This window comes from Anolis sagrei, chromosome 4 (assembly GCF_037176765.1).
Source record: "Anolis sagrei isolate rAnoSag1 chromosome 4, rAnoSag1.mat, whole genome shotgun sequence".
Classification (NCBI taxonomy): domain Eukaryota; kingdom Metazoa; phylum Chordata; class Lepidosauria; order Squamata; family Dactyloidae; genus Anolis; species Anolis sagrei.
Genome location: NC_090024.1, coordinates 193,881,521 through 193,896,854, shown reverse-complemented (window position 1 = coordinate 193,896,854; position 15,334 = coordinate 193,881,521). Strand labels below are relative to the sequence as shown.

Sequence of the window (15,334 nt, the reverse complement as noted above, 5' to 3'; positions counted from 1 at the left end):
ATGGATGACCTTGGTAGTGAAAATTAGTTACAATAAATAGCATGTGGCATAAGGGAAGCACTAGCTTGCTCGGTGGCCACATGCACAGGAGTGCACTTGGAATGCATTCCTGTGCATGTTTTAATTCATCGTGACTTTCTTTGTGGGCCACTGTGCTCAGTGTCATAGCCTTTACACATTTCTGAGAGCTGGTTTAAAACATAAGTAGGCTCTGCACATTCCAATGAATCCTGTTAATAGAAGCTACAGCTTTACCTATGAGTAGGTTTGTCAGCCAGGATGAGTGTTTTTGGATATTCCAGGGTTGTGTCCCTGCTGAGTTGGTGTAGGTGAGGCCTCTTCAGCCTATGGCCTTGCAAGTGTTTGGGCCTCTAACTTCCAGAAACCCTAGCCAGCTTGTTCAGTGGTCTGGAACTCTGGGAGCTGAAGTCCAAAATGCCTGGAGGGCCACAGGTTGAAGAGACCTATGCTATTCCAACTCAGTTTCAACAGGGACAAAACCATGGTCTATAGAACTCGTTTCCAAAAGCACTCTTCCTGGCTGACAAGCCTACTCATAGGTGCAGTGCTAACATGACTGTGTGGAACTGCTTTCATATCTGGCTATGGCAGTTAAGGCTGTAATAGCTAAAATGAACTGATTATTTCCCTGTTTACCAAATAATTGTTGTTCTCTTTCCCCAGGAGTACGCCCTGAACGCCTTGCAATTTTTGACGAGGAATGTTGGCAATTGATGGAAGCATGTTGGGATGGTGACTCCTCCCAGCGCCCACTTCTGGGAATAGTCCAGCCCATGTTGCAGGGCATAATGGATAGACTTTGCAAGTTGAACTCTGAGCAGTTAAACAAAGGGTTGGATGATTCTACTTGAAAAAGAAGCTATGGAGGAACTGTTCAATTATATGAGAAGTCTGGTCCCTACCCTGCCACTGGCAACTTGTGTTTAAGCTCTTTGGAAGAGAGTGGCCCACAATTGTGTGAAAGGATATCAAAATTGTACATCGTAAGAGTAGCCAGGGACATTCATTCCCAATACACACTACTAATGATAGTTGATAGTGCTTCCTTCTTCATTAAAAACAGACAGGGGATTCAAATCTCTTAGGAATTTTGCTTATCCCCCCTTTTCAGGCTTCAGTAAAGAAAAAAGAAGAAGCACTGTTTGCATCAGATATCTAGTGGCCAGCATATTTGCATCTCTAGCTACAGTCTGCCAGAGGTCGATGTATCTAAGCTGCCTTGAATATTGTGAATGTGGATAATTGGAAGAAAGAGGCTGTATCCCTTTAATAGGGACGATAATCCTGCAGACATTGGTAGCATGGGCTTTGGGGGGACATAGGTTCATGCAGACTTCTAGTAATACCTGGTATGTTTACATCACAGTGTTCATCCTCAGAAGGGGAAAGCCCCACTGCAGTGGAATACCCACAAGTATAAGCTATTTTTTTCTTCTTCTTTTGGTCATGTGAACTAATCTTTCTTCCAGTAAATGCCTAATAGAAACTCTTCAAACATCTGAAGAAAGATGGCCTTTTTTTACTCCCCACTGCCAATCTTACAGTAAGATGGGTACTTCACCAAAAGGTTTTGCACATATAGAAATACAGTTGGCAACTACTGTCTGTTCTCATGGACAAATAGCAGATGAGGTTTTTAACTAGAGCAGTTTTCTTTCTTTTGAATAAAGTATAAAGGCAGTGACTGTTTTAAACTCTAATATTGACATGTCATTTTAAAAGATTCCTTCAGCTATCTGTGTGTTTTAAGTCATCTCTAAGACAGAGTACCCAAGAGAAACCTGTCTATAGACACATGTGTTGCTGTGTCTGCCCAGTGTTTACTTCCTTGTGGTTTTGTTTGACTTTATTGTTTGAGGACACTGTTGCATGAAGCACATGGAGAGGAAGGTCCAGAGATGAAGGGCTCTTTCTCCTATAGGTTATCCATCTTGAAACAAAAATTCCTTTGCATTTGCTTACACAGCAACTAGTTTTTAGTATAATTGTGTTTTGAGGTTGATATAGATTGAATAGAGAATAGACCTGGATGGCTAAGGATAGGAACCAGCTACACAGTGTGCCTCAAACTTTTTGGAAATGCAGTATATAATCATGTTCCCCTTCTTCTATGAAATGAGACATGGACTGGTTCCATTTACCATATGCTGTGCAAAGCCAGTGAAGCAAACATATTTTACTTCCAATTACTCCTGCTTGAGCAAAACAAAAATACAACTTTTTGTCTGTTTACATAAACTCCTAGAGACAAAAGTAATCTTGTAGTATTGTCGAAGGCTTTCATGGCTGGAATCGCTAGTTCTTGTGGGTTTTTTCGGTCTATAGGGCCATGTTCTAGAGGCATTTCTCCTGACGTTTCGCCTGCATCTATGGCAAGCATCCTCAGAGGTAGTTTCGCTTGCATCTATGGCAAGCATCCTCACTACCTCTGAGGATGCTTGCCATAGATGCAGGCGAAACGTCAGGAGAAATGCCTCTAGAACATGGCCCTATAGCCCGAAAAAACCCACAAGAACCTAATCTTGTAGTGTTACTCAGCCTCCTAGATAAACCCTTTCTTGTGTGTGCAATAAAATAGAAAAACTGCTTTTAAAATTATTGCTTTTTACTTAGTAGACATTAATTGTTATGTGGTGGTCTTAAACTGTATTAGCACTTCTATCCACTGACTGTAGCATTTGGCAACTTGAACTGAAATGGGCAGCAATAGCTGCCAACCATGCTCACAGAAAAGCACATATGTTCTCAAATAGGAAGTCCTAAAATGTCACTCAATGTATAATCGGACCACCATTCCAGTCACTTGACAGTATTATTTGTTACATATCCATTTACACTGTGCTACCATGGCTAGTGACCTTGTTTAAAATTAAGGGCATCTAGGTCAGTATTTTTGGAACGATAGAAATAGTTATGTAACAGAAAATAAATAAAACTATTTGAAAATGTCTTGTATAGCTTTTCCCAAGGAGCTCTGCATTTCCTTACTCTTTACCCTGTGCCTTTTAAAGAAAATTCAAAATTTTGTTTCAATTTTATGAAAATGTTTTTTCCTCCACAGACATGCAATAGCCTCCCTACATCTGTCCTATATACAATATAAGTACTTCTCTGTTGGATGTAATTTTAATTATTATTTAAAATAATTCTGAGTATTAAGCAGATGTCACAGCTTGTGATATGTCTCCCAGCAGGGAATACACGTTACATTCTTTTTGAAACATTCTCTTGCTTAAAATGCATTTATTTTTATTTAAACCAGGGATGTAGTGTCTGATTGCTTACACTCCTGAAATTACATAAGTGATTAACACAAACACACACATGACCAGAAACTTGAAAAAACTTGTGGTTTCTTTTTTTGCTACCCAACAGCTGCTTTGTATATTGGTGCAACCCCCTTGGCAGGGTTCAGCGTAGAAAATCATCCCCCTCCCAATCTTTGCACTTACCCACCTTTGATTTAAAGGACAGCCCTCTTTATGTCCTCATGCTCTTTCTATGGTTGCTGGTTGAGTATATAATGCAAACACTAAACAATTGCAGAGCTCTAGCCTCATGGGCAAAATGATATGCCACCATTGGCATTGTGGTGGGATTGATAATGGCCATTGAATGCAGAGCAAGATCACTCCTTTGGCCTTTCTCTAGTGACTACACAAGAGCAGTAACTTAGAGATCTGCCAAAGACATTATAAGTTCTTGAAAAATAATTGTGTCCAGGTACAATTTAATCTATTTTAAAAAACCCTTCCCCACTCTACTTCCGAGTCCAATTTTCTAGGAATCCAGTTTTTATTACCTATTTAGTTTCACACCCAGAAGGAAACTTTGTTTACTGCATGATTCAAGGTTTACAGGTTAATGACAGAACCAAATGCTCTAAAGTATAGGTTTTTGTAAAAACAACAACAAACAAACAAACAAAAATAAAAACCTAGGGATATAGCAAACAAAACTAGTTTACAAAACAAATTCCTGGGGAAATCGTGGCACCCATGCTGGTGCAAGTAGTTGATGGTTCAAAGTTGGAGCTAATTAATATCAGGGTACTTTTTATTTCTGCTCTGAAAACTGTTGTCATTTAGGCTCTGGACAAACACTACATAGGAATTGCATGAGCTAAACTTAGCTCCAGAAGCAAGGCTTGAATACAATAGCAGACTGCTATGTTGTGGTGCTGGAATATTACCTTTAGCTTGCTGGTACATTGTTGCTGCCTATGGCATTGCTTTGTAGTAAAGCAGGTTGTAGAAGTTCCTGTTTAGCAACTGACAATTTTTCTTGTGTTTTCTCCAGCATTAATGTAGTGAATATACAATGAAAGCTTTTCTTGTATAATTAAAACAAATTATTGCATTAACTCCCTACAGCACTTCTGTTAAGTTAGTCCTTCCTTCTGCTCCTTCCCTTCCAAATGACAATGTTTGAGGGGTGAGAAGACACTTGAATGTTGGTTTTTGCAGGGTGACAGACTTCAGCTAAAAGAACGTCAGTGCTGTATTCCTGTTTAATGTGGTTCACTTAATTTTTGAGCTGTACATAGTGTTTCTTCTGTATCCTAGCCAGATGTTCTTTTTTTAAAAAAAAAGAAAAAGAAAAAGTCTCAATACTATTATTTTTTCTCCAGAGAGAGAATAAGAGCACATCTGCATTTGAATCTCTCTCAGGGGCTTGAATAGCACTGCATTTCTTACATTTTTAAATGTTTTGGTTCTGTTACTGTTTGTCAACTCTTAACACTTGGCTACTGTGGGAGGAAGAAGTGTTGGGAAGAGTTATACAGTTCATTGTAATGCCTACAGATTTTGTACTACTTTTTATTTTTTAAACTGATGTATAATACTCCTAAAAGCATAGGTAACAAACTGTATAGGAAAAGTGCAATAACATGGAAAATGAGAACAAAATATTTCTCTTGTATTCTATAGTACTAATATCCTCTCCACTGCAGTCCCTTCCTCCATTATATGTATTTTAAGAGACACGACTGTGGGTCAAGACTTCACTTAGTGCCATAATGAAGATCTGTTTTAATAGATGATAGAATGCACAGAAGTGCTGTGCTGTATAATAAAGTTTGCATTAACGTTTTGTACTGTTTGTGTGATTTACTTGTCCAATAAGTGATATAAACCCTTGGGAGAATTTTAAATGTCACACCACTATCTGGGGATGGATGAGAGGCAAACACACAGCAATGACACTTGCTAATACAGTGGCTATAACTGGAGTTCTCGTATGTGTTTATGCTGGCAAAGCTCCAATATTGCCTTTGCCTTGACAACTGGGGCAAGTGTGCCTCCTTGCGTCTGTTCAATAAAAAACTACCATTAGAATAATAGTAATAGAGTAGGAAGAAACCACATGGGCCATCTAGTCCAACCCCTGCCATGCAGGAAAACTACAATCAAAGTATCCCTAACAGATGACCATCCAGACTGTTTAAATATTTCCAAGGAAGGAGGTTCCACTATATTCTGAGGCAAAGAGTTTCACTGTTGAACAGCTTGTATGATTAGGAAGTTCTTACTGTTCAGGTAATTTGAACCCATTGCTCCTAGTCCTAGTCTCAAGGGCAGCAGAAATATAACACCCTTTCACATATTTATATATGGCTATCTTGTCTCCTCTCAACCTTCTCTTCTGCAGGCTAAACATATCTAGATCTTTAAGATGCTCCTCATAAGACACAGTCTTCAGACTTTTAATCATTTTAGTAGACCACCTCTGGACATCTTCCAGCTTGTCAATATCTCTTTTGAACTGTGGTGCCCAGAACAGTACTCCAGGTGAGATCTAATCAAAGCAGAATACAAAGGCACCATGACTTTCCTCGATCTAGACACTATACTCCTTTTAATGCAGCCCAAAATCTCATTGGCTTTTTAAGCTGCTGCATCACACTGTTGGCTAATTACTTTTATACTTTTATCATTATCAAAGGACCACTGCCAACCACTGTGAACCACCCTACATCCCCTTCAGGGTTGGGAAGGGTGGTATACAAATATAGCAAACAAATAAATAGTATCCAAATTAATGTAGTTGCTTATGACTAAATGTATGACGTTTCTTCCCTCCCAAGGTTTTTTGCTCTAATAGATGAAGTTTACAATCAACAGTTTAGGGTGAGAAACAGATATGGATAGGTAAATTTTAAACTATAAGGCCCGTGGAAACATGTTTGGGATTAAGTCATTGTGAATGCTTTTCTTTGCAAAGTGGCCAGTGACATGCCAATAATGCTGTGACGGGCACAAGTTAAATATTCTGCAATTACATGTCTGGTATATTTACTAGGATGTCTGACTTCCAGTTAAACAGAAACAAAGTAACACCCTCTATACTGCAGAAATATAGAGAGCTTGGGGTAACCATGATTTTTCCTGTGGACAGGCTGAAATCATTCTGGTTCTATGTGAAATAGATTGTTGGGCACAAAGTACTTTTTATTGGTATGACTTTTGTAACAAGATCTAGATGGTCAACCTCAAACATTCTAATACAAATTTGAAGTTTTGTGGAGACCAAAAAATTACCCTAATGTACTGTGTAGTTACATGAATAGTCACAAGTAGAAAGGAACTGCATTAAAATAAAAGGAATCAGCCAGCCTCAGAATAGTATTAGGGAGGGGAAAGAGGGGCAGAGGAAGAGAATTCCATTTCCTGACATCACATTATTGCTGACATGACAAGACAGAAGCAGAGTAGATGATGGAAACATTGTAGAATTGGGATCTATTGAGGGGTTTTACTTGCCAATGGCTGGGGATGGGAGAATCACGGAGGGCGGTGAGGAATGGAGAAGAATGCACATGGCGTCATGCACCAGGATTGGTGCAGCTGGCTGGGAGTTAACTACATTAAGATGACTACTGACCGAAAGGTCATGAGTTCAAAGCCAGCCTGGGCCGGAGTAGCTTCTGACCAAAATTGTGTAGCTTGTCGACCTTTGCAGCTCAAAAGACAGTTGCATCTGTCAAGTAGAAAATTTAGGTACCACTTATGTGGGGAGGCTAATTTAACTGATTTACAAGGCCATAAAAATCTCCAGGAAGTATGCAAAGAATGAGGAAAATACTTCATCAGTGTCACAAATTGACAGTGTAGCGACAGCTCCCCTGGTGGCCAGAAGCTGGAATGTTAAATAGCCTCTTAGTGTCTGTCTATATATGTTGTGTGCCTATGGCATTGAATGTTTGCCATGTATATGTACATTGTAATCCGCTGAGTTCCCTGCAGGGTGAGAAAGGCGGAATCTAAATACCATAAATAAATAAATAAATAAATAATAGGGATTGTGACAAAATGTGACGATCCAGCTGCAATGTCAGTTTGCCAGTCTCATGTGATAAAGTAAGGCAAAATGTCACATATTTGATGATGCAGATTCTATTTCTTTAATGTTTATAGTAGATGTTGATATATGCCACATGATACACATTTTGAAGGATAGCTTAACAAAGTTATCCATTTAAAATGATTTCTCAAACTGTGCTCCTCCAGGTGTTTTGGACTTCAGTTCCCAGGAATCCCAGGCAGCTTACAAACTGTTAAAAATTGTGAGAGCTGAAGTTAAAAACATTTAGAGGAGTACAGCTTGAGAAACTGCTTTAAAACAACCAATACTGAGCCCTTGATGTCCTCTCCCAAGCCCCAAAAAGGTGCATGGGCATGAATTAGCTGTTCCAGAACAGCTTATAGACTTTCCCCTTACTTTACATCAATGTATTAACTTGTGAGTAAATAGTACCAGAAAAGAAGAAACCTGAAACTGGATCTGTGATTATCAGAACAATGCTAGAAACCATGTGTCTAAATACAAAGTCTTAGAAACTCAATTTAGTCCCATCAATGTGGCGATCCTATGGTTCATACAAATCCTAGTATTTAAAAAGTATTAGAGAACACCATCCCCGCCTCCAGATCTGACTGGGCTTTCAAAATGAACTAGAGTGCCCTCTGCAGTCTTTTATTGTTCTTTTGTCAAATTAAGTTAATATGTATGGAGAAGCATTGCTTCCCTAAACTGGAAGCCATACCATTACAGCAGTGGTTCCCAACATTTTTTTGACCAGGGACCACTTGATTGGGGACCACATTGACCAGGGACCACTCTCCAACATTATTACCAAAAGGGTTACGAAACTTTTTTGTTTGGTCAACTTTTCGGTTTGGTTATTTGGGGTGATGACTCATAAAACTGCATTGGATAGACCACATCAGCTCTAGTTTCTGATACAGAACATATGCCTCTCAGTAGTCACCATCTGGTCACCCACAGAAAACCATATTTAATAATCTAGAGCTGATGTGGTCGATCCAAATAACCCCAGTGTGAAGAAGTGTTAATCCCACCAAATGCTAACAAAATTGTAAGGAAGTTCCGAGAATGCTAAATTAAACCTGCCACCAAATGTATAGAGACACTGGTATTCAAGTCTCTGTTTGTCTCTATTTGCGTTGTGAGGTAACCTTGGTAGAGTGGGTGCACCGAACATAAAATCAATGGAGATGAGACAGTTTTAAAATAACAAAGAGAACAAGTTTATTGTTAAACAAAGCGTATTGTTGCAATATGAAGATGTTGAGCTTGGCATATGCTTGATGGTTACAATATGGCTTGGTTGAGATACAATTCAGGCTTTTGATGTTACAACTTATAAACTCTTTCTTTAGTGAAGCGCTTTATTATTTCAGTGTTCCCTGTTGTGAATATTCTTACTGTTTGACCTATACTGGATCAAACCACTGATCTCCAGTCTTCCACTACTGGTGATCCTAAAAACGCCTCTGTTAGATTCTTTTTACTCAAAGTAATCTACCGAGGCTTTCCCTTCAGCTCCCTAGCTGAAGAAATATTCACGAACACTAAAAACCTAACTGACTTTACACTGCTTCACTTCTCAGAGTCCCTATCTGACTCTGCTACTCTCTCAGAGTCCCTAACTGACTCTGCTCCTCTTCTCAGGGTCTCTTCCTCCTGACTGAGCTACTTTCTCAGAGTCCCTTCCCGACTCTGCTACTCTCCCAGAGTCCTTATCTGACTCTGCTCCTCTTCTCAGGGTCTCTTCCTCCTGACTGAAACTTAACTGTCACTTTCAAACCTTTTTTCTTTTTAAGCTCCTCCCACCTCCTCTTCTGCCTTGTCTCCATGGCAACCTATCTCTCACAGCTAGGCCATACACCAATGTAAAACACAAATACCGATATAACCACATTATAATAAACACTTTATAATAAACACTTCTCTACACCTTCCCCCCCAGAAAAATTATTTTTGGACCATTCTCAATCCCAGAATGGCAAAAATTCCACATATTATTCAACAATATATACATATACACCATTTCTGGAAGGCAAACATATTATGGTTAAATACATTTCAATTACACATACATACAAACCTTTAACCTACGAAATTCTAGATAAGGCGTCCGCAACTATGTTCCGTTTACCTGAAACATGTTTAATTTCAAATATAAAATCCTGTAAACATAAACTCCATCTCAACAATTTGTTATTTGTACCTTTCACATTATCTAGCCATCTGGCTTCTGTACTAACACTATGGGTGAAGCCAAAGAGTTAACTGATGGAACAATAATACCTAGGTCCAACCTTTCTTTAATCTCCTTTTCAATACACTCATTTATTCTCCCCGTGACCCTGTAGGGTGGAGATACTATAGGAGTTGCATCACCGGTGTTTATTTGATGCTGGACTCCCTTGACCTTTCCTGGCAAATCCGAAAATATGTCTTTATATTTACTCAAAACTTCCACAACTTCTCTCCGCTGTGGTTGGGACAATTCTATGTTCATTTTTACTCGATCTAAATTTTTGTACTGTTCACGATCACCCTCCCAAAAAGAAAAGGGACCGGATTCCTCTTCCGAAACAACAAAACATACATTAGCAGACCTTTTAACATAAGGCTTTAACATGTTTACATGAACTCTTCTTTCTACATTGGAATGTTCATCATAAATATCATAGTTTATGTGGTTGTGCTTTCTGATGATCTTCCAGGGTCCAGACCAATCCAATTGAAGTTTATTGGTTTTGTTGGGAGATAAAAATAAAACTTCATCTCCGATGTTGAAGATCTTTAGTTTAGCAGTAGAATCATAATAGTCTTTTTGTCTCTGCTGAGCCGCAAGCAAATGTTCTTGAGCAATGTCCCTAGCCAGCTGCATTGTTGCTTGAAGATCTTTTACATACTCCGACACTGGAACTGGATCTGTTGCTGGACTTTCCTCCCAATATTCCTTTATCAGATCTAATGGACCACGAGCTTTCCTTCCATATAGCAATTCAAATGGACTGTAGCCAGTACTGTCATGAGGGACGGTCCTGTAGGCGAATAACAGTTGTTGCAATTTGACGTCCCAGTCGTATGGCTTCTCTTGACTGTAAGACTTTATCATTTTGACTAAAGTCTTGTTCATATTTTCAACTAGTCCATTTGTCTGTGGGTGGTAAGCTGTTGAAGTCAGGTGTCTGATTCCACATAACTCAAGCAATTTCGACATAAGTCTGGAAGTAAACTGAGTTCCCAAATCTGAAACTAATTTTCTAGGATAACCAGTTCTTCCCCAAATGGATAACAGTGCATTTGCAATTGTTGTTGTCTCGATGTTAGTTAGAGCTACAGCCTCTGGATATCTTGTGGCGTAGTCAATCATGGTTAAAATGTATCTGTAACCACGTCTGCTTGGCTTACAAAGAGGACCCACTATGTCAATGCCTACTCTGTAAAATGGTTCTCCAATTATTGGCATAGGGATCATAGGAGCTTTAACTTTATCCCTTCCAGTACTCAATCTTTGGCAGATGTCACAAGACTGGCAAAACTCTTTGATCTTCTGGAACATGCCAAGCCAATAAAAGTTCTTAGTGATTCTCTTTGTGGTTTTCCTCACACCCAAATGTCCACCTTGAGGGTTTTCGTGTGCCACCCTCATCAGCTGTTCTCTAAAACTTTGAGGCACTACAATTTGACTACATGTCACTGATCCTTCTGTCGACTTCACATTTCTGGTTTCTCTATATAAGACACCATTCTTTAACACAAACTCGGAGGGCTGTTCTTTTGCCGATATTGTGGGGTTTTGAGCCAAAGCGAATAGAGGTTTAAGAGATTCGTCGGCTCCTTGTTCCTGCCGAATTTCCTCAACTCCTCCCGTCTTCTTAACAAGCTCAGCAACCGTAGCGCTGGATTCCGGACTCTCATCCCCATCCTGTTGTATGGCAAAACACATGGCTTTTTGATCAGGGCTTTCGTTGTTATATTCTTTCTCCTCACACGTCATCCTCCAGTTTTCAATCTTCTTAGCCAAATTATTTCCAATTAAACATCTGTATGGTATGTCAGGACTGACTGCAAAATCCCACATACCCTTCCATCCTCCATATTCTATTGGCAAAGTCACTACTGCTGTTGGTATCGCAGGTCCCAAACCTTTTAATCTTATTTCAGAGGTTGGCTGCTGAAATTTCTGAGGTATTATTTCTGGGTGCACTATACATACTTCGGAACCTGTATCTCGAAGTCCTTTCCTGTCTTTGTTGTCAATAGAAATGGTTTCTAAGTAATCTTTAGATGGGCTGCCTGACAAGATGAACAAACATTGTTTCTCTTGAGGCTCTGAGCCTGAACTCTCCTTTGACACAGTATCTGGTTCTGCCTTTGGTGTTTCTTTTATTTTATTCACAAATAGGGTTGTTTTCTCTTTTCTTAACAGGGGACATTGATACTTTATATGGTCCTATTTTCCACACTGGAAGCACCTTCTTTTTACCTCAGGAGCAGTTTGTCTTGTTACATCTTGCCTCCTATAGATGGTGTTTTCTAAGTCAGAACCCTTTTCTTGCTGTGGGCGCGTTTGTTGTTGATAAAATGGCTGCCTGTTTGTTCTTTTGTCACTTGGCAGATCTTCCCTTTTGAATCCTTCTTTTAGGGTTGTTATTTGATCCACCATGATCGCTGCCTCTACAATAGTGGATGGTTTGCGATCCTGAATTACCCAGCGAATATCATGAGGCACTAATTGGAAAAATTGTTCCAGCTTTAAAAGTTCTCTCAGCTGTTGGTAATCTTCCACCTCAGACGTCCTTAGCCAACTATCGAACAGTTGAGACAATTTTGAGGCCACCTGAGCAAAACTTTGGGTTTTATCTTTCTTTAATGTCCTGAACTTAAATCTGTAATATTCAGGAGTCAATCTAAACTCTTGTTGAATCTGTTTCTTAAACAGATCATAGTCTCCATAAGACTCCTCAGGCATCTGTCCATAAATCTGCAAAAGTTTCCCACTTATCTGAGGCCTTAGGTATGTCATCCATTTTTCCTTAGCCACCCCAAAATCTCGACAACATCTCTCAAAAGAGATTAGGAATTTCTCTGGATCATCGTCCTTGGTAAATTTAGGGAATTTCTTCATCAAATCCACTCCAGATCTCCCTTCCTGGATATCACTGGATGTTTGAGACAAAGCCAATCTTTGCTTCTGCAGCTCAAACTCCATTCTCTTCAATTCTAACTCCTGTTCTCTGTCTCTTTGTCTTTCTTTCGCCTCCATCTCCAATCGTTTCATCTCTAGTTTGTACTTATAAGCCATTTCTGACATAGGCACTGGCTCTGTTTCTGCCTCAGAGCCCGAACTTCCCTCTTGGTCTCCCTCTGTTTCCTCAGCAAGCTTTCTCTGTCGCCTGGTAGCCATATTCCAACAACTTTTACCTCACAACTTATTCTTAAATTAATCATAAGGCACTTGATCAGTTGTTAAACGAATCCCGTCGTCTGCCACCAAAAATATGTGAAGAAGTGTTAATCCCACCAAATGCTACCAAAATTGTAAGGAAGTTCCGAGAATGCTAAATTAAACCTGCCACCAAATGTATAGAGACGCTGGTATTCAAGTCTCTGTTTGTCCCTATTTGCGTTGTGAGGTAACCTTGGTAGAGTGGGTGCACTGAACGTAAAATCAATGGAGATGAGACAGTTTTAAAATAACAAAGAGAACAAGTTTATTGTTAAACAAAGCGTATTGTTGCAATATGAAGATGTTGAGCTTGGCATATGCTTGATGGTTACAATATGGCTTGGTTGAGATACAATTCAGGCTTTTGATGTTACAACTTATAAACTCTTTCTTTAGTGAAGCGCTTTATTATTTCAGTGTTCCCTGTTGTGAATATTCTCACTGTTTGTCCTATACTGGATCAAACCACTGATCTCCAGTCTTCCACTACTGGTGATCCTAAAAACGCCTCTGTTAGATTCTTTTTACTCAAAGTAATCTACCGAGGTTTTCCCTTCAGCTCCCTAGCTGAAGAAATATTCACGAACACTAAAAACCTAACTGACTTTACACTGCTTCACTTCTCAGAGTCCCTATCTGACTCTGCTACTCTCTCAGAGTCCCTAACTGACTCTGCTCCTCTTCTCAGGGTCTCTTCCTCCTGACTGAGCTACTTTCTCAGAGTCCCTTCCCGACTCTGCTACTCTCCCAGAGTCCTTATCTGACTCTGCTCCTCTTCTCAGGGTCTCTTCCTCCTGACTGAAACTTAACTGTCACTTTCAAACCTTTTTTCTTTTTAAGCTCCTCCCACCTCCTCTTCTGCCTTGTCTCCATGGCAACCTATCTCTCACAGCTAGGCCATACACCAATGTAAAACACAAATACCGATATAACCACATTATAATAAACACTTTATAATAAACACTTCTCTACACCCAGGAACAGGCCTAAAAACGAAGACACCAAGAATTTTTGTGTGTGATTGGGCTCTATTATTATCCATAGTAATAATGGCATGGCCATGGAACATATTTTTGTTCTTGTGGACCACTGGTGGTCCACGGACCACAGGTTAGGAACCACTGCATTACAGGTTGAGCATCCCATATGCAAAAATCCAAAATATTTCAAAATACTTCAAAATCTGAAATTGGCAGTATTTCACAGCTGAAAATCAGGACCTATAAGTCACAAAAGCAAGATAAAGATGCATTGCTGCCCATTACAGGCAGTCCCCGAGCTACAAAGATCTGACTTACAAACGACTCATAGTTAAGAATGGGGGTGAGACAACAGGAAGTGAGATTAATCTACCCTAAGAAGGGAATATTACTCCTGAAAGAGTTATCATGGGGAAAAAGGTGTCTCCACTGAAGCTTTATCATCACAACAAGCTATTTTTTCAAAATCACTGGAGAAAGGGAGGCTTGATTTTTGGCCTGAAAACTGCATATAGCTCCCCCTCCCCCTTTAAGTGGTATCTTCAATTTCCCCAAAGCCTTCAGACACACATTTAGAATAACCAAAATGGAAGACTCTTGTACCCTTAATAGTTGTGTAGAAAGAGGAATTTTGGCTGTTTTTTTTTTTTTTGTCCTGTTGCATATCCAAAGCAAAATCTGGAAATCTTTCAGTTACAGTTTCATTTCTAGATAATTTTGGGGCGGCAAATAATACAATGGTATAGTCTGACATGAGATTGTCCCTGTTGCCAATCTGCACTCTCCCTTTGAAGCTTCTACCTATTCTCAGCTGGCACCAGGGGCCTCTGGCTCAACTAACTGGTGTTTGATTTAGTGTTAGACACACCATTATAAGCCAAGAACAAGTAGAGGAGGACTGAAGGTACAGGTAATGGGGTGGATATCTTTGGGATCATTCAGCTGAAAACAAGGCACTTGTGAGCAAGAAAGGCTTGACAACCATAGTGGAAGACCCAAGAAATATCCTACTTGGGTTAGCATTCTACATTCCATAGACTCTAGCAGAGGTGTACGATCTAAAACTACTCCCTCATGTCCTAGTTAATGTAAGAATGGGATACAAATCCTATTAGGGATGGTGCTAAGCTTTAAATGCCAGTTTCCCCATTTTTATGCTGTTTCTCCCTCTCCAGGCTCTATTCTGAAAACGTGGCTGTTCCAGTGTGCCTTTCCTGAATAAAGGAAACAATTCCCTGCAAAATATCCTGAGAAGCACTTTAATTACCTGTTGGGCTCCTCTCTACTTTTCGTTTAAAACCCTCCTACTAGATACATCCTCTGTTCATGTCCAGCATTTATTTTTAAAGTTTAACTATTACATCTGGCCCGGCTATAGGTTTTTAAATCCTTGTGTGTTATTGTCTATATGTGTTATATTAACTGTATTGTTTATTTTGCTTATTCCCTGTTGTTTTTATTCATGTGTTGTTGGGCTTGGCCTCATGTAAGCAGCTTCGAGTCCCTTGGGGAGATGGTGGCGGGGTATAAAGTATTATTATTATTATTATTATTATGTTCT

The 15,334-nt window shown here is 39.6% G+C and overlaps 1 protein-coding gene across 1 annotated transcript in view; it reads left to right on the top strand.

Annotated features, from left to right (window-relative positions):
- The window catches only part of DSTYK (dual serine/threonine and tyrosine protein kinase), a 52,303-nt gene extending 47,188 nt beyond the window's left edge, over window positions 1-5,115 (top strand). The window contains exon 13 of the mRNA XM_067468051.1: window positions 685-5,115. Within this exon, the coding sequence (XP_067324152.1) occupies window positions 685-872 (188 nt within the window). The 3' untranslated portion in view covers window positions 873-5,115. The remainder of the gene's footprint in view (window positions 1-684) is intronic.
- Window positions 5,116-15,334: the final 10,219 nt, after the last annotated feature.